The sequence below is a fragment of the Oncorhynchus gorbuscha genome, linkage group LG16, assembly GCF_021184085.1.
Source record: "Oncorhynchus gorbuscha isolate QuinsamMale2020 ecotype Even-year linkage group LG16, OgorEven_v1.0, whole genome shotgun sequence".
NCBI classification, from domain to species: domain Eukaryota; kingdom Metazoa; phylum Chordata; class Actinopteri; order Salmoniformes; family Salmonidae; genus Oncorhynchus; species Oncorhynchus gorbuscha.
In genome coordinates, this window is record NC_060188.1 from 10,290,857 (window position 1) to 10,310,618 (window position 19,762).

Here is a 19,762-nt window from a genome sequence, read left to right on the forward strand (position 1 = left end):
CATGACCTGAGAAATGGGTTCAGGGATCTCCCATTCACTTCATGACCTGAGATATGGGCTCTGGATCTCCCGTTCACTCCATGACCTGAGATATGGGCTCAGGGATCTCCCGTTCACTCCATGACCTGAGATATGGGCTCCCAGAGATGCTCAGGAAGGGTTCTCCCGTTCACTCCATGACCTGAGATATGTGCTCAGGGATCTCCCGTTCACTCCATGACCTGAGATATGGGCTCTGGATCTCCCGTTCACTTCATGACCTGAGATATGGGCTCTGGATCTCCCGTTCACTTCATGACCTGAGATATGGGCTCAGGGATCTCCCTTTCACTCCATGACCTGAGATATGGGCTCAGGGATCTCCCGTTCACTTCATGACCTGAGATATGGGCTCTAGATCTCCCGTTCACTCCATGACCTGAGATATGGGCTCTGGATCTCCCGTTCACTCCATGACCCGAGATATGGGCTCAGGGATCTCCCGTTCACTCCATGGCCTGAGATATGGGCTCAGGTATCTCCCGTTCACTCCTTGACCCGGGATATGGGCTCAGGGATCTCCCGTTCACTCCATGACCTGAGATATGGGTTCAGGGATCTCCCATTCACTTCATGACCTGAGATATGGGCTCTGGATCTCCCGTTCACTTCATGACCTGAGATATGTGTTCAGGGATCTCCCATTCACTTCATGACCTGAGATATGGGCTCAGGGATCTCCCGTTCACTTCATGACCTGAGATATGGGCTCAGGGATCTCCTGTTCACTTCATGACCTGGGATGTAGGCTCAGGGATCTCCCGTTCCCTTCATGACCTGAGATATGGGCTCAGGGATCTCTCAGTCAATGTTTCCATTTGCATTTTCATGCGAGTCTAAAGTAATCTGCATGCAGTTGACCAAGTTATTGTTTCATAATAACAGGCCAATCAGATTAATAAAAGCGCTGAGACCATTTCTTCCTTGATGGTTTCCGAACAACACTCCTAATAGAATCGCTGGAGAGGCGTGTAGATGACTATCACCCACAGCCTGACAGAGCAATCTCAGCTCTCTCTCTCTCTCTCTCTCTCTCTCTCTCTCTCTCTCTCTCTCTCTCTCTCTCTCTCTCTCTCTCTCTCTCTTGCTCCATCTCTCCACCATTTTATACCCTTCTCTAATCTCTTCTCCCGTTTCAAGCCCCCCTCCTCCTCCCCCTCTCCCCTCCTCCTCCCCCTCTCCCTCCCTCCATTCCTCCTCTCCCTCCCTCCAGTCCTCCCTCCAGTCCTCCCTCCATTCCTCCTCTCCCTCCCTCCAGTCCTCCCTCCAGTCCTCCCTCCATTCCTCCATTCCTCCTCTCCCTCCCTCCAGTCCTTCCTCCAGTCCTCCCTCCAATCCTCCCTCCATTCCTCCTCTCCCTCCCTCCAGTCCTCCATTCCTCCTCTCCCTCCCTCCATCCCTCCCTCTCCCCTTTCTCTGTTTTCTGTCAGCGCTCGGCTCTGCAGTGGGAACCAGATTAGAATGATTGAAACAAACGCACATGAAAAATTCATATGGAATAATAGGAGATCTGTGAATGCTTGAGGGATGAATGTTCCATTGCCCTCCACATTAAATATCCCCTCTTTCCCACCAGTCAAAATGAAACGGTTCTTACCATCATTCTAACCTTCACTAACTCTCTCTCTCTCCCCCCTGTCACTCTGCCTCTCTCCCTTTCCTCCTTTCCCCCGTCCTCTCTTGCTATTTCTGTCTTCTCTCTTTACTATTCCTCCTTTTCCTCTTTCTCTTTTCTCTCTCCATCCCCCTTCCCCTCTTTATGTTCTATCTCTCTCTCTGACTCTCTCTCCATCCCCCTGCCCCTCTTTATGTTCTATCTGTCTCTCTGATTCTCTCCATCCCCCCTTCCCCTCTTTATGTTCTATCTCTCTCTCTGACTCTCTCTCCTTCCCCCTTCCCCTCTTTATGTTCTATCTCTCTCTCTGACTCTCTCTCCCCCTTCCCCCTTCCCCTCTTTATGTTCTATCTCTCTCTCTCTCTGACTCTCTCTCCATCCCCCTTCCCCTCTTTATGTTCTATCTCTCTCTCTGACTCTCTCCCTTCCCCCTTCCCCTCTTTATGTTCTATCTCTCTCTCTGACTCTCTCTCCTTCCCCCTTCCCCTCTTTATGTTCTATCTCTCTCTCTGACTCTCTCTCCATCCCCTTCCCCTTTTATGTTCTATCTCTCTCTCTGACTCTCTCTCCTTCCCCCTTCCCCTCTTTATGTTCTATCTCTCCTTCCCCCTTCCCCTCTTTATGTTCTATCTCTCTCTCTGACTCTCTCTCCTTCCCCCTTCCCCTCTTTATGTTCTATCTCTCTCTCTGACTCTCTCTCCTTCCCCCTTCCCCTCTTTATGTTCTATCTCTCTCTTACTCCCTCTCCTCCCCCCCTCCCCCTTCCCCTCTTTATGTTCTATCTCTCTCTCTGACTCTCTCTCCTCCCCCCTTCCCTCTCCTTTACCTCTTTCTGTTCTATTACTCTGTCTGACTCGCTCTCCTTATTATGCTCCCTTCACACACTATTTCGGTTTCTTTTTTCTCTGTTTCCTTTCCCTCTCTCATTTCCTCTCTCTATCTCTCTCTCTTCTTCTTTCTCCCGCTCCCCGTCTCTCACTCTGACCCTTTCGCTCTCTACCCGTCTCTCCCCGTCGCTCCCCGTCTCTCATCTCTCTCTCCCCCTCCAGGCCAAGTCAAGGTAGTGTTTGTTCTTTATAAGAACTTGGGCTCCTTCCTGTCTACGGAGAACGCCACGGTGAAGATGGAGCTGGAGGCGGCACCGGGGGAGCAGGGCTTGGCGGTCAACTCCCACGTCATCGCCGCCTCCATCAATAAAGAGTCCAGCAGAGTGTTCCTCACTGAGCCGGTGGTGTTCACACTCAAACACTTACAGGTATACACTTACAGATACATTTAATGTCATACGCTTACATACTTACAGAACGGCTCATAACAATGGCCGGAACATAGCAAATGGATTGGCATCAAACACATGAAAACCATGTGTTTGATGTATTTGATACCATTCCATTCATTACGCTCCAGACATTACCATGAGCCCATTCACCCCAATAAAGGTGCCACCAACCTCCTGTGACTCACACACATACAGTCCACAAACTCTCCCATACACACAATGCACTCCCATATACACAATGCACTCCCATATACACAATACACTTCCATACACACAATACACACCCATACACAATACACTCCCATACACACAATACACTCCCATATACAATACACTCACATACACACAATATACACCCATACACAATACACTCCCATACATACAATACACACCCATACACAATACACTCCCATCTCCCATACACAATACACTCCCATACACACAATACACTCCCATACACAATACACTCACATAGACAGAATATACACCCATACACTATACACAATACACTCCCATACACACAATACACACCCATACATAATACACTCCCATATATACGAGACACACCCATACACAATACACTCCCATACAGACAATACACTCCCATACACAATACACTCCAGTATACACACTTCACTCACATACACACAATAAACTCCAATATACACAATACACTCACGTGAAAATTACACTCACATACACTTGCATAAACCGAAAGGTTGAAAGATTGAATCCCCGAGCTGACAATTTAAAAATCTGCCGTTCTGCCCCTGAACAAGGCAGTTAACCCTGACTTGCCTAGTTAAACTAAGGTACAATAACATTTTAAATAATAATAAATACACAAACATAAATGTACATTGACATAATGTACACATACAGGAGGTTAAACACTACACCACATACTGTACTGTAGTAGACTAACAAGCCCAAACACATACTGTACTGTAGTAGACAAACAAGCCCATACACATACTGTACTGTAGTAGACAAACAAGCCCATACACATACTGTACTGTAGTAGACAAACAAGCCCATACACATACTGTACTGTAGTAGACAAACAAGCCCATACATATACTGTACTGTAGTAGACAAACAAGCCCATACACATACTGTACTGTAGTAGACAAACAAGCCCATACACATACTGTACTGTAGTAGAAAAAACAAGACCACATACTGTACTGTAGTAGACAAACAAGCCCATACACATACTGTACTGTAGTAGACAAACAAGCCCATACATATACTGTACTGTAGTAGACAAACAAGCCCATACATATACTGTACTGTAGGAGACAAACAAGCCCATACATATACTGTACTGTAGTAGACAAACAAGCCCATACACATACTGTACTGTAGTAGACAAACAAGCCCATACACATACTGTACTGTAGTAGACAAACAAGCCCATACATATACTGTACTGTAGTAGACAAACAAGCCCATACACATACTGTACTGTAGTAGACAAACAAGCCCATACACATACTGTACTGTAGTAGAAAAAACAAGACCACATACTGTACTGTAGTAGACAAACAAGCCCATACACATACTGTACTGTAGTAGACAAACAAGCCCATACATATACTGTACTGTAGTAGACAAACAAGACCATACACATACTGTACTGTAGTAGACAAACAAGCCCATACACATAGTGTACTGTAGTAGACAAACAAGACCATACACATACTGTACTGTAGTAGACAAACAAGACCATACACATACTGTACTGTAGTAGAAAAACAAGACCACATACTGTACTGTAGTAGACAAACAAGACCACATACTGTACTGTAGTAGACAAACAAGACCATACACATACTGTACTGTAGTAGACAAACAAGACCATACACATACTGTACTGTAGTAGAAAAACAAGACCACATACTGTACTGTAGTAGACAAACAAGACCACATACTGTACTGTAGTAGACAAACAAGACCATACACATACTGTACTGTAGTAGACAAACAAGACCATACACATACTGTACTGTAGTAGAAAAACAAGACCACATACTGTACTGTAGTAGACAAACAAGACAACATACTGAACTGTAGTAGACAAACAAGACCATAAACATACTGTACTGTAGTAGAAAAACAAGAGCACATACTATACTGTAGTAGACTAACAAGACCACATACTGTACTGTAGTAGACAAACAAGACCATACACATACTGTACTGTAGTAGACAAACAAGACCATACACATACTGTACTGTAGTAGAAAAACAAGACCCCATACTGTACTGTAGTAGACAAACAAGACAATATACTGTACTGTAGTAGAAAAACAAGACCACATACTGTACTGTAGTAGACAAACAAGACAACATACTGTACTGTAGTAGACAAACAAGACCATAAACATACTGTACTGTAGTAGAAAAACAAGAGCACATACTATACTGTAGTAGACTAACAAGACCACATACTGTACTGTAGTAGACAAACAAGACCATACACATAGTGTACTGTAGTAGAAAAACAAGACCACATACTGTACTGTAGTAGACAAACAAGACAACATACTGTACTGTAGTAGACTGTACTGTAGAGACAAACAAGACCACATACTGTACTGTAGTAGACAAAAAAGTCCATACATATACTGTACTGTAGTAGACAAACAAGCCCATACACATACTGTACTGTAGTACACATACTGTAGACAAACAAGACTGTAGTAGACAAACAAGACCACATACTGTACTGTAGTAGACAAACAAGACCATACACATAGTGTACTGTAGTAGAAAAACAAGACCACATACTGTACTGTAGTAGACAAACAAGACAACATACTGTACTGTAGTAGACAAACAAGCCCATACAAACAAACAAGACCACATACTGTACTGTAGTAGACAAACAAGACCATACACATAGTGTACTGTAGTAGACAGACAAGACCACATACTGTACTGTAGTAGACAAAAAAGTCCATACATATACTGTACTGTAGTAGACAAACAAACCCATACACATACTGTACTGTAGTAGACAAACAAGCCCATACACATAGTGTACTGTAGTTGACAAACAAGACCACATACTGTACTGTAGTAGACAAACAAGACCACATACTGTACTGTAGTAGACAAACAAGCCCATACACATACTGTACTGTAGTAGACAAACAACCCCATACACATACTGTACTGTAGTAGACAAACAAGCCCATACACATACTGTACTGTAGTAGACAAACAAGCCCATACATATACTGTACTGTAATAGACAAACAAGACCACATACTGTACTGTAGTAGACTAACAAGCCCATACACATACTGTACTGTAGTAGACAAACAAGCCCATACACATACTGTACTGTAGTAGACAAACAAGCCCATACACATACTGTACTGTAGTAGACTAACAAGACCACATACTGTACTGTAGTAGACAAACAAGCCCATACACATACTGTACTGTAGTAGACAAACAAGCCCATACACATACTGTACTGTAGTAGACAAACAAGACAACATACTGTACTGTAGTAGACAAACAAGCCCATACACATACTGTACTGTAGTAGACAAACAAGACCACATACTGTACTGTAGTAGACAAACAAGCCCATACACATACTGTACTGTAGTAGACAAACAAGCCCATACACATACTGTACTGTAGTAGACAAACAAGACCACATACTGTACTGTAGTAGACAAACAAGCCCATACACATACTGTACTGTAGTAGACAAACAAACCCATACACATACTGTACTGTAGTAGACTAACAGGCCCATACACATACTGTACTGTAGTAGACAAACAGACCCATACACATACTGTACTGTAGTAGACTAACAGGCCCATTCACATACTGTATACAGAGCATCAAACCCTACATCCCCCACACTGTACACACTGTTCTGTTACTGTGCATATGCATTACAATATATTTCACCTCTCACCCTTTCTCTCTCTCTCTCCCACATATTTGCCAACTGTTTAAATAGGCTGTATTTTCTTTCCCTGTCATCTGCTTGTACTGTATAGAAACATGTTTAAATGGATTGCAGCACTTTATGTTTGTTATTTATGTTTGTGTGTTGTTATAAAGCCTGCGACAGAACCATTTACCTTTGGTATCAATAAAGTTAATGAATTTTCTTTTGAAATTACCCCCCCCCCCCCTCTCTCACTCTCTCCCTCCAGTTAGAGAACCACTACAGTCCCAACTGTTCGTTCTGGAATTACTCTGAGCGGTCGATGACAGGCCAGTGGTCGTCTCAGGGTTGTAGACTGCTGGACACCAACAGCACACACACCACCTGCTCCTGTTCCCACCTCACCAACTTTGCTGTGCTCATGGCCCACCACCAGCCTGATGTAGGTCCAGTGGATATTACACACACACACACACACACACACACACACACACACACACACACACACACACACACACACACACACACACACACACACACACACACACACACACACACACACACACACACACACACACACAGGCATACAGACAGACAGAAAGACTGGCACACACCAAGGTTATTATAGTAAATGAAAACCCGAAAATCATCAGCCACCTCAGTGTTGTTTTAGAGAATTTGGCAGTACGTCCTACGAGCCTCACATCCGCAGACCACGTGTTATCACTCCAGCCCAGGATCTCCACATCCGCAGACCACGTGTTATCACTCCAGCCCAGGATCTCCACATCCGCAGACCACGTGTTATCAGTCCAGCCCAGGATCTCCACATCCGCAGACCACGTGTTATCACTCCAGCCCAGGATCTCCACATCCGCAGACCACGTGTTATCACTCCAGCCCAGGATCTCCACATCCGCAGACCACGTGTTATCAGTCCAGCCCAGGATCTCCACATCCGCAGACCACGTGTTATCAGTCCAGCCCAGGATCTCCACATCCGCAGACCACGTGTTATCAGTCCAGCCCAGGATCTCCACATCCGCAGACCACGTGTTATCAGTCCAGCCCAGGATCTCCACATCCGCAGACCACGTGTTATCACTCCAGCCCAGGATCTCCACATCCGCAGACCACGTGTTATCACTCCAGCCCAGGATCTCCACATCCGCAGACCACGTGTTATCAGTCCAACCCAGGATCTCCACATCCGCAGACCACGTGTTATCACTCCAGCCCAGGATCTCCACATCCGCAGACCACGTGTTATCAGTCCAGCCCAGGATCTCCACATCCGCAGACCACGTGTTATCAGTCCAGCCCAGGATCTCCACATCCGCAGACCACGTGTTATCAGTCCAGCCCAGGATCTCCACATCCGGCTATACTGGAACTGTTATCTTTGACTCCAAAACTATGTTCAGTTTTAGTAATTTTGGGGGGGGAAGGGGGGAAATATAATGTTTTTTTATAGGGTTTTCAAGCTTCGGAATCTGGCGAGTCACGTTGAGTCTACCTTTATAATTTAAAGGTAGACTCAGCGAGATGACGTTGCCATGAGCAGCACCACATATATTGGGCGCATTTGAGTGGTAAAGACTAAATATACAGTGCCTTGCGAAAGTATTCATCCCCCTTGGCGTTTTTCCTATTTTGTTGCATTAGAACCTGTAATTTAAATGGATTTTTATTTGGATTTCATTTCATGGACAAATTGGTGAAGTGAAATTTAAAAAATAACTTAAATGGAAAAGTGGTGCATGTGCAGTGGGGAGAACAATTATTTGATACACTGCCGATTTTGCAGGTTTTCCTAACATACAAAGCATGGGGTGGCATGGTAGCCTAGTGGTTAGAGTGTTGGACTAGTAACCGAAAGGTTGCAAGTTCAAATCCCTGTGCTGACAAAGTACAAGGTACAAATCTATCGTCCTGCCCCCGAACAGGCAGTTAACCCACTGTTCCTAGGCCATCATTGAAAATAATAATTTGTTCTTAACTGACTTGCCTAATAAAATATTTCAACTGTGAGAGACGGAATCTAAAACAAAAATCCAGAAAATCACATTGTATGATTTTTAAGGAATTCATTTGCATTTTATTGCATGACATAAGTATTTGATCACCTACCAACCCGTAAGAATTCTGGCTCCCTGTTAGTTTTTCTTTAAGAAGTCCTCCTGTTCTCCACTCATTCCCTGTATTAACTGCACCTGTTTGAACTCGTTGCCTGTATAAAAGACACCTGTCCACACACTCAATCAAACAGACTCCAACCTCTCCACAATGGTCAAGACCAGAGGGCTGTGTAAGGACATCGGGGATCAAATTGGAGACCTGCACAAGGCTGGGATGGGCTACAGGACAATAGGCAAGCAGCTTGGTGAGAAGGCAACAACTGTTGGCACAATTATTGGAAAATGGAAGAAGTTCAAGATGACGGTCAATCACCCTCGGTCTGGGGCTCCATGCAAGATCTCACCTCGTGGGGCATCAATGATCATGAGGAAGGTGAGGGATCAGCCCAGAACTACACGGCAGGACCTGGTCAATGACCTGAAGAGAGCTGGGACCACAGCTTCAAAGAAAACCATTAGTAACACACTACGCCGTCATGGATTAAAATACTGCAGTGCACGCAAGGTCCCCCTGCTCAAGCCAGCGCATGTCCAGGCCCGTCTGAAGTTTGCCAATGACCCTCTGGATGATCCAGTGGAGGAATGGGAGAAGGTCATGTGGTCTGATGAGACAAAAATAGAGCTTTTTGGTCTAAACTCCACTCGCTGTGTTTGGAGGAAGAAGAAGAATGAGTACAACCCCAAGAAAACTATATCAACCGTGAAGAATGGAGGTGGAAACATCATTCTTTAGGGATGCTTTTCTGCAAAGGGAACAGGACGACTGCACCATATTGAGGGGAGGATGGATAGGGCCATGTATCGCGAGATCTTGGCCAACAACCTCCTTCCCTCAGTAATAGCATTGAAGATGGGTCGTGGCTGGGTCTTCCAGCATGACAATGACCCGAAACACACAGCCAGGGCAACTAAGGAGTGGCTCCGTAAGAAGCATCTCAAGATCCTGGAGTGGCCTAGCCAGTCTCCAGACCTGAACCCAATAGAAAATCTTTGGAGGGAGCTGAAAGTCCATATTGCCCAGCGACAGCCCCGAAACCTGAAGGATCTGGAGAAGATCTGTATGGAGGAGTGGGCCAAAATCCCTGCTGCAGTGTGCGCAAACCTGGTCAAGAACTACAGGAAACGTATGATCTCTGTAATTGCAAACAAAGGTTTCTGTACCAAATATTAAGTTCTGCTTTTCTGATGTGTCAAATACTTATGTCATGCAATAAAATGCAAATTAATTACTTAAAATCATACAATGTGATTTTCTGGATCTTTGTTTTAAATTCCGTCTCTCATAGTTGAAGTGTACCTATGATAAAAATTACAGACCTCTACATGCTTTGTAAGTAGGAAAACCTGCAAAATCGGCAGTGTATCAAATACTTGTTCTCCCCACTGTATATGTATTCACTCCCTTTGCTATGAAGCCCCTAAATAAGATTTGGTGCAACAAATTACGTGTCACATGATATATAAGAATATATACACCGGTTCTGAAAGGCCCCAGTGTCTGCAACTCCAGTAAGCAAGGGGCACCACCAAGCAAGCGGCACCATGAAGACTAAGGAGCTCTCCAAACAGGTCAGGGACAAAGTTGTGTAGAAGTACAGATCAGGGTTGTGTTATAAAATATATCAGAAACTTTGAACATCCCACAGAGCACCATTAAATCCATTATTAAAAAAATGAAAGAATATGCCACCACAACAAACCTGCCAAGAGAGGGCCGCTCACCAAAATTCACGAACCAGGCAAGGAGGGCATTAATCAGAGAGGCAACAAAGAGACCAAAGATAAACCTGAAGTAGCTGCAAAGCTCCACAGAGGAGATTGGAGTATCTGTCCATTGGACCACTGGACCACTTTAAGCCCTACACTCCACAGAGCAGGCCTTTACAGAAGAGTGGCCAGAAAAAAAGCCATTGCTTTCTGGTGTTCCCCAAAAGGCATGTGGGAGACTTCCCATACATTTGGAAGAAGGTTCTCTGGTCAGATGAGACTAAAAGTGAGCTTTTTGGCCATCCAGGAAAACGCTATATCTGGCTCAAACCCAACACCTCGCATCACCCCGAGAACTCCATCCCCACAGTGAAGCATGGTAGTGGCAGCATCATGCAATGTTTTTCATCGGCAGGGACTGGGAAACTGGTCAGAATTGAATGAATGATGGCTGGGACTAAATACAGGGAGATTCTTGAGGGAAACCTGTTTCAGTCTTCCAGAGATTTGAGACTGGGACGGAGGTTCACCTTCCAGCAAGACAATGACTCTAAGCATACTACTAAAGCAACACTCGAGTGGTTTAAGTGGAAACATTTAAATGTCTTGGAATGGCCTAGTCGAAGCCCAGACCTCAATCCAATTGAGAATGTGTGGTATGACATATTGTTGTACACCAGTAGAACCCATCCAACTTGAAGGATCTGGAGAAGTTTTCCCTTGAATAATGGGAAAAAAATCCCAGTGGCTAGATGTCCCAAGCTCATAGACACATAACCCAAGACACTTGCAGCTGTAAAGGTTGCTCTACAAAGTATTGACTTAGGGGGGGGGGGTAAAAACTTCATGATCTTTGACCACAAGTCAGACAGATTTTATCCCCATAATGCAACACACTTTGGAAGGCTGTGACCAAAAATGGTCAACGACTTGACGAAAGTGATCAAACGTGCCCTGTTTCTGCGATAACTCTTGGACTCTTGACAACATGATAAAATGTTATTACACCTTGCTGAAACAACCACGGTGTTGTAGCAAACGATTAATAAAATGGTCTTGGAACCGCTCACCCTGGCAATTTGACTGGTAAACTCATGGGTACACTCGCAATGGCTGCCTGGTATTGTGACGCAATCATTTCCACGGTAATGTAGAATGTTCATTCAAATTATGTTAACTGATGTGGCTAATACAGTGGAATATATATTTATCTAATCTCATTAGAGCTGAATCAACCAATAACAGCACATATAATTGGGAATTTGAATGCTAGAATGGACATGAACCTTCTTATGATGGGATAAAGATCAGCCATTTTGGTTAGGGAGTTGATCAGATATTGTGTCAAATAATGAATTTAAAGAATTTATATACATTTACATTACATTACATTTAAGTCATTTAGCAGACGCTCTTATCCAGAGCGACTTACAAATTGGATACACTGTATGTTTGTTAGCTAGCTAGCCATCCAATTGTAGAGGAATTATTCCATTCATTTTTCAAAGTAACTGCCAATATGCCAACATTCTATTCAAACAATGCAGTCAATCTACATCCATAAACTTGCTGAAATCAGTTGCTGATGGAATTTTGAGGGTTTATTAAATAGCCCCTCTAGTAATTTAACAGGATCTCTATGACACAGCACATACTGATGGCCGTCACTAGATAACACACCCACAGTCATAATTATGACTAAACTCCGCCCATTCCTACAGTATCCGCAGCCATTTCTACAATTTCTCAAAGCAGGAAGTAAAAACAAGAAATTCATAGACATAGCTATGCATGCAAGGATTGACCATGCTTGATATCCAAATTATAGTTTAAACCATGTTTTTATGCTATACATTGTTTGTTTACATTTACTTTGTTTACAAACAGAATAAACAAGCTAATATTTTAAGTCCTGATGAGGTACGACAGTTGAACTAAGCTCATTTATAAGTAATATTCTTCAAGAATCAATGGGTGCATGTCATTAGTTTACAAGGCAAAAAATGTATGTAGCAACTGCTGATTGCCCCTTTAAACTAAATCAAAACTAGTAAAGTGAATGTGAAACTAACTGAAACTAAACTGAATTTGAAACAATATTCTTCAAACTAATAGATAGAAAATGAATATAAAAACACTAAACTATAATAACCTTGGCACACACATACATGCACACAAACACACACACACTTACTCAAACGACTCTCTTTCTCCTTCTCCAATCTCTCTCTCTTTCTCTCTCTCTCTTTATTTCTCCCTCCCACGCAATCACACTTACAAATTCATGTCCTGCAACTCTGACTGACATTCACTTGAATGTGAATGTCATGTTTTTTTTCAGGATGTTTCGTCTCCTTGTCTCTACATTTTAGCTGAATGTGAATACATTTACAAATAAACTCTCTCTCTCACTCTCACTCTCACCCTGTTCCTCCTTGTCTTTCCCCTTGTCTCCCATCATTCCTACCTCCCATCCCTTTCCTCCCTATATCTGTCTCCCCTCACCTCACCTCTCCCTATTTTCCCCCATCTCTCTCCCCCACCCCTTTTCCTCCCTCTCCATCCCCACCATCCCTCTCTCCACAGTACCCTGGGAGGATGCACGAGTTGATCCTGTTTGTGATCACCTGGGTGGGCATAGTGATCAGCTTGGTGTGCCTGGCTATTTGCATCTCTACCTTTTGCTTCCTGAGGGGCCTGCAGACCGACCGCAACACAATCCACAAGAACCTCTGCATCAACCTCTTCATCGCAGAGCTCCTCTTCCTTATTGGAATCGACAAGACCCAGTACCACGTGAGTAGGGGAGGGGAGAGGGAGAGAGGGACATGTAGCCTGGTTCCAGATCTGTTTGTGCTGTCTTGTTAAGTCGTAAAGACATTGTCATGTGGTATGTGAAATAACTGATCTGGGGCCAGGCTAGGGGACAAGTGCCTCGTGCATGGAACACCTAATACAGGACAGAGCGACATCTGTCTCGCACTTGGAACACCATCAGACCATCAGCACTTAAATGGGAAGTGCTTTTCATTATGGATCATGAGAATGAAAAGGTCCTCCGTTACAGGGCTTGAATGACCTTATGCTGTCCTTTTCTGGATCTTACTCACCTTCCTTTGCTATTTTCCTTTTCTCTTTCATTCCTTTTCACCCCTCAGTTTTTTGATCTCTCTTTTTATTTTATTGTACTCTCCTTCTCATTCTTTCTCTCTCTCCCTTTAAAAAACGATTGCCTTTATTTAAATAGGCAAATCAGTTAAGAACTCATTCTTATTTTCAATGATGACATAGGAACAGTGGGTTAGCTGCCTTGTTCAGGGGCAGAACAATATATTTGTACCTTTTCAGCTCAGGGATTTGAACTTGCAACCTTTCAGTTACTAGTTCAATCCTCTAACCACTAGGCTACGCTGCCGCCCTTGAAATCCCTCTGTCTCCCTCCATCTCTTTCTCCTTCTCCTTCTCTCTGTCTCAGATTGCCTGTCCGATCTTTGCTGGGCTGCTTCACTTCTTCTTCCTGGCTGCATTCTCCTGGATGTGTCTGGAGGGGGTGCAGCTCTATCTGTTGCTGGTGGAGGTGTTTGAGAGCGAGTACTCCCGCAAGAAGTACTACTACCTGTGTGGCTACTGCTTCCCAGCTCTGGTGGTGGGCATCTCGGCAGCCATAGACTACCGGAGCTATGGGACCAAGAAAGCGTATGTGTGAAGCAGTCCCTTTTCACCTGCAGATTGAGAGAAATGGTTATGCTAGTTTAGAGTGCCTAGACTGTTCCCCTGACAGGGAATGTAATATGGAGTGTAGTTTGAAGAGGATTGTTCTCTTTTGTTGTCTTCCCCCCATGGACAAGAGTTTTGAACAGTTAGCCGAAGCCTGCTAATTAGCTTCCTTAAGATATCCTCCGAGACAGGGGATGAGTGTGTGTGTGATGTGTGATTTGTGTGTGTGATGTATGTGTGTGTGCATGGGTACATGTGTGCGAGTGTGACTGTGATATTTGAATCTTTTCCTATGTCCCATGTCTAGGTGCTGGTTGCGGGTGGATAACTACTTCATCTGGAGCTTCATTGGCCCTGTTTCTTTTGTTATTATGGTACAGTCATTCATTATGATGCTATTATGACCAACTGTATTACATTATTTTTCATTCAGGCTTCTTACTTATTTACTTAATCCTCTTAGTTCCTGGAGGAACATAGGGCCTGTACTAAAGACTAACTTCACAAATTTACAACAATTTAAGACCAGAGGGTGTTCTAGGATTCCACTGAATGTGTTGTAGACATGTGTAACCTTTAACCTTTCCCCCCTAGCTGAACCTGGTGTTCCTCATGATCACCGTGCACAAGATGACCCGCAACTCCTCTGCGCTAAAACCTGACTCCAGTCGCCTCGACAACATCAAGTGAGTCCCACTCAGCAGAGGTTAGGGGTCAGTGAAGCCTCCCAGGTCATGTGATTAGGGCATTTCCTGTATCAGTGAAAGATGGATTGGTAATCTGAAAAAATGAAGGAAAAGCAGAATAATGTTTGTCATATTGTCCAGACTGGTTACATAGTATAAGTAAATCCAGGACTTAAATTAGTATGATATGTAATGTTTGGTATGGTTACATAAGACAGAAGGTTACTTAAGGCAAAAACAAAAGTAGGGTGGTTGATCTGGGTTGATGGGTGGACAAATAACAAACGTCTAGCAACCCAAAGGTTGAGTGTTTGAATCTCATCATGGACAACTTTAGCTAATTAGCAACTTTACAACTAGTTACTACTTTTTAGCTATATTGCAACTACTTAGCATGTTAGCTAACCCTTCCCCTAACCTTAACCCTTTTAGTTAACCCTTAATCTAACCCTAACCTTAACCCTTTTGGCTTACCCTAACCTTAACCCTTTTAACTAACCCTAACCTTATCCCTTTAACCTAACTCCTATCCTTAACCATAAATCCTTAACCTCAAATCCTAAACTCAAGAGCTAGCCACCTAGCTAACGTTAGCAACAACAAATTGGAATTCATAACATATATGTGTTGAAATGATGGAGATACATACCTCAGATTTAGGTACAGTATAATACAAAATGCTCTGAGACCACGTTGTATTGTAATAACAATGAGTCATTTTCAAAGCAGATATTCCAGATAGTAGGTTCAAAGCCAGTACAGTTGAGATACATGCATCTTAAGGCAAAACAGCCATGCTGGGTAGAGGGTTGGCTTCGGTCTGTGTGAGTGGTTTCATTGTGATGCTAAGCTAACATTAGCATGCCCTCTCCTCCCCAGGTCATGGGCTATTGGGGCCATCGCCCTGCTCTTCCTGCTTGGTCTGACCTGGTCCTTTGGCCTCCTCTTCATCAACGAGAACACGATCATCATGGCCTACCTCTTCACCACCTTCAACGCCTTCCAGGGCATGTTCATCTTCATCTTCCACTGCGCTCTGCAGAAAAAGGTAACTCAAACACTCACATATCTAAAAGTGACCTTTTCTATTGAGTAAACTAAGCATAACATTTTAAATAGACATGATGGAATATAATTACAGTCTGCAGCCTGATTTATGTTGTTACTTTCCCTTAATAATTCCTGTGAGAAGGAGGTGATTATTTAACCAAATGTTAATTAAACAGGGTAATTATGCACGGTACATCACTAGGTGCACTATTCAGAGTTCTGTCTATTTGAAATGTTAATTTTCTCAAAGCATGTATGTCTTTGCCTGATGAAAATCTTGAGTCCGTATGTTCAGAATGAAAAATCCATAAATGTATCATTCTTGTGTAATTTATATGTCTAGGCTACATTGAGGTTTTTCTTGAGCTGTTTTAGGCTATCTGGCATTAGCCTTAGGGCCTAACTGTACATGCACCAATAGCCTACATGCCAATCTGAAAATTATTTTGGGAACGGATAGAAAAAGTTAACTCTGACCCACTGAGGCAAAAATAACAATGTCAGAGTTGAATTCAAGAGAAAAGCTCAAAATTGAGAAATGAAAATAAAGAGAAGGGAGGGACAGAAAAGTAATGTTTGTGAAAGATTAGAAGTGGTAAAAGAGGATGATAGCAGTGCTGGCTATGTTATGTGTGATGGTTGTGAGGCACTATACACATTCTACAGACGGGGACTTCAGATAGGCCTATGGCACGAGAAGGGAACTGTAGTCTACTGTTCAGATGGGTTAAATGGAAACGGAAATCTGGACACTGACTGTAGGTCTATAACCTCTCACAGTCTCAATATCAAATCCTGCAGAATTAAGCATTTCTTGTAGTAAAATGATACAACACATGTAGGCTATATTTTGATTCTGGAACAGGAGTGGAGAAATATGATTTCTTTCAGCATCTTGAGAGAATGTGAATGTGCAGTTAGATACTGTCTGCAAAGGTGCTCTCTTTATCAACATCATAAAAGCTGATAGTATTTCTACCACCTAAAATATGCATCCAAGCCGAAATGAAATGTTGGGTCGTTTTCACAGCTTACAACCGGTCAAACTGATGTAATTTGGAAATTTACTTTTTTTTGTTTTGTTATTGCATTTTCCCCCCCGTCCCTAAACATCTTTCCTCCACGAAAGAAGCAGAGATGACAGAGAAAACTTTAGCCTACCGATATTTACTAGACTGAAGGATTCATTCTATCAATTTATGATCTTATTCTGGTGAGCAATGGTTTATTTAGTCTTCTATGGCAAGATATAATGACAGAAGAGAAGGTGCATGTATCTAATTATAGACAAGATGACTAACTAATAGCCGACCAAAATGTCGAAAATTAGAAGCAGAAACATATCGAAATCAGGCAAAAACATAAAGTCTTGCACCCCCTGTCCAATAATCATTCCTCCATCTTTGACTGTAGCCTACAGCACATTTTCTATATTAGCGGATCCGGTGCAGATTTTCACTTTATCACATATAGTTGGGCAGTTGAGGATGAGTTATTAGCAGTTATGGGCAGGTGCTGGTGAATAAACAGCCGACTCGCGCACCACTAGTGTGTATGTATGCGAGTCTACTGCTTACATGCGTGTGTCTAAGTCATGTTTGCCCTCTCTCTCCATGCAGGTGCATAAGGAGTACAGTAAGTGTCTGCGTCACTCGTACTGCTGCAGCCGTACCTCCACCACCAGCTCCCACGGCTCCCTGAAGAACTCTGCCCTGCGTGCCAACAACCGCTACTACACTGGCAACCAGGCCCGCCACGCTGCCGCACACAGACAGGTCAGTGAACGGACATACACACACGCACACACACCACATACACACCACACACACACACACGTGTGCACGCATGCATACACGCACAGACTCTAAGGGACTACATGGGTGCACACACAGGGCACATCATGCCATACACAAACCCACAGATTACACGCACCAATCTACAAAGTGTAGGCCTGTCCCATACCTAATTCTCTTTGACAACACTCTAAACACACACACACCATACACTCTCAGTCTACAGTTGACATGCCGGCTATCACACGCTTCACAAATCTAATCAGAAACCTTCATCTCTATTTGGATCTACCACGTCTCAATCTGATGTTGTTTATCTGCGTGCATTAACTTGTTTATGTTAGTATGCCGACTGCGTGAGCTTATTTACTTCATGTATCTCTGGTAGCATGTATGTGTTTGCTTAGTAGTTTTAGACAGATCCATGTAAGCTTGGCAGTGTTCCAGCCTCACATAGTGACAATATCATATCATATTGGTTATTCCTGTCTGTCTATCTATCTGTCTGTCTGTCTTGTTAATTCCTGTCTGTCTGTCTGGTTAATTCTTGTCTGTCTGTCTTGTTTTGCTTCACTGTGTGCTTCTCTTCTCCGGCGTTCCAGAGTCGGATCCGCAGGATGTGGAACGACACGGTTCGGAAGCAGACGGAATCTTCCTTCATGGCGGGAGACATCAACAGTACTCCTTCACTCAACCGTGGTGAGACTCCCCACCCCCTTAACCCCCCTCTAACCCCCCTGCTGTCCCCCTCTCCAATCACGCACACCTCTATGGCAGGCTCATCAGAACTGACAGACAGACAGGCAGAACGAAGTAGGAGCACCGCTGAGTCTACTGTCAGAGACAGAGAGCGAGGAAGAGGAGCCAGTGTACATTGACACGAGCAATAGCCTGAGCAGCCGGTGGCATACCGTCGCTGTGGCAGCCATCGTCATGGGGATCAGAATTATCTGGGAGGGAGGGAAGAGTTGATGATGACAAAGAGGTAGCCGCTAAATCAACCGTCACTCTTTATGTTAATTTCATCCATTTTGTTTTTAATGAACTGATTAGCGTACGAGCTGGCTGGGGGTAATTAGTCTTATTGAAGAGAGTGACAGGAATAAGTGAGGGAGAGGGTGCGAGGAGAGGAGGAGAGAGTAAGAAGAGAGGAGGGGAGGGGAAGGAGATTCGCTTTCCTGGAACTGACTTCACGGAGGAAAAAGTATACACTGAGTATACCAAACATTAGAAACACCTTCCCAATATCCACTCTGCAAGGTGTTGAAAGCGTTCCACAGGGATGCTGGCCCATGTTGACTCCAATGCTTTCCACCGTTGTATCAAGTTGGCTGGATGTCCATTGGGTGGTGGACCATTCTTGATAAACACGGCAAACTGTTGAGCGTGAAAAGCGTTGCAGTTCTTGACACAAACTGGTACGCCTGGCACATGCTACCGTACCCCATACACAACCCATGTCTCAAAGCTTCAAAATCCTTCTTTAACCTGTCTCCTCTCCTTCACCTTTAACCTGTCTCCTCTCCTTTTTTAACCTCCTTCATCTACACTGATTGAAGTGGATTTAACAAGTGACATCAATAAGCTTTCACCTGGATTCACCTGGTCAGTCTGTCATGGAAAGAGCAGGTGTTCTTAATATTTTGTATACTCAGTTTATAGGGAAAGAGGAAGGAGGAAGTGAAGGACAGAGGAAGCTGGGGTAAAGAGAGGAGGAGGGATAGGTGAAGGACGGATTGAGGAGGGATAGAGGAGGGATACAGGAGGGATTGAGGAGGGATAGAGGAGGGATTGAGGAGGGATTGAGGAGGGATAG

General features: G+C 43.7%; 1 protein-coding gene and 1 pseudogene across 1 annotated transcript in view; one reads left to right on the top strand and one right to left on the bottom strand.

Annotated features, from left to right (window-relative positions):
• Positions 1–19,762, bottom strand: part of LOC123998976 — an 899,899-nt pseudogene that overhangs the window by 409,453 nt on the left and 470,684 nt on the right.
• The window catches only part of LOC123998934 (adhesion G protein-coupled receptor L1-like), a 255,839-nt gene that overhangs the window by 223,822 nt on the left and 12,255 nt on the right, over positions 1–19,762 (top strand). The window contains 9 exon segments of the mRNA XM_046304189.1: positions 2,704–2,909; positions 7,124–7,297; positions 13,287–13,496; positions 14,176–14,396; positions 14,725–14,791; positions 15,012–15,103; positions 15,983–16,151; positions 17,773–17,928; positions 18,549–18,645. Coding sequence (XP_046160145.1) covers positions 2,704–2,909; positions 7,124–7,297; positions 13,287–13,496; positions 14,176–14,396; positions 14,725–14,791; positions 15,012–15,103; positions 15,983–16,151; positions 17,773–17,928; positions 18,549–18,645 — 1,392 coding nt within the window.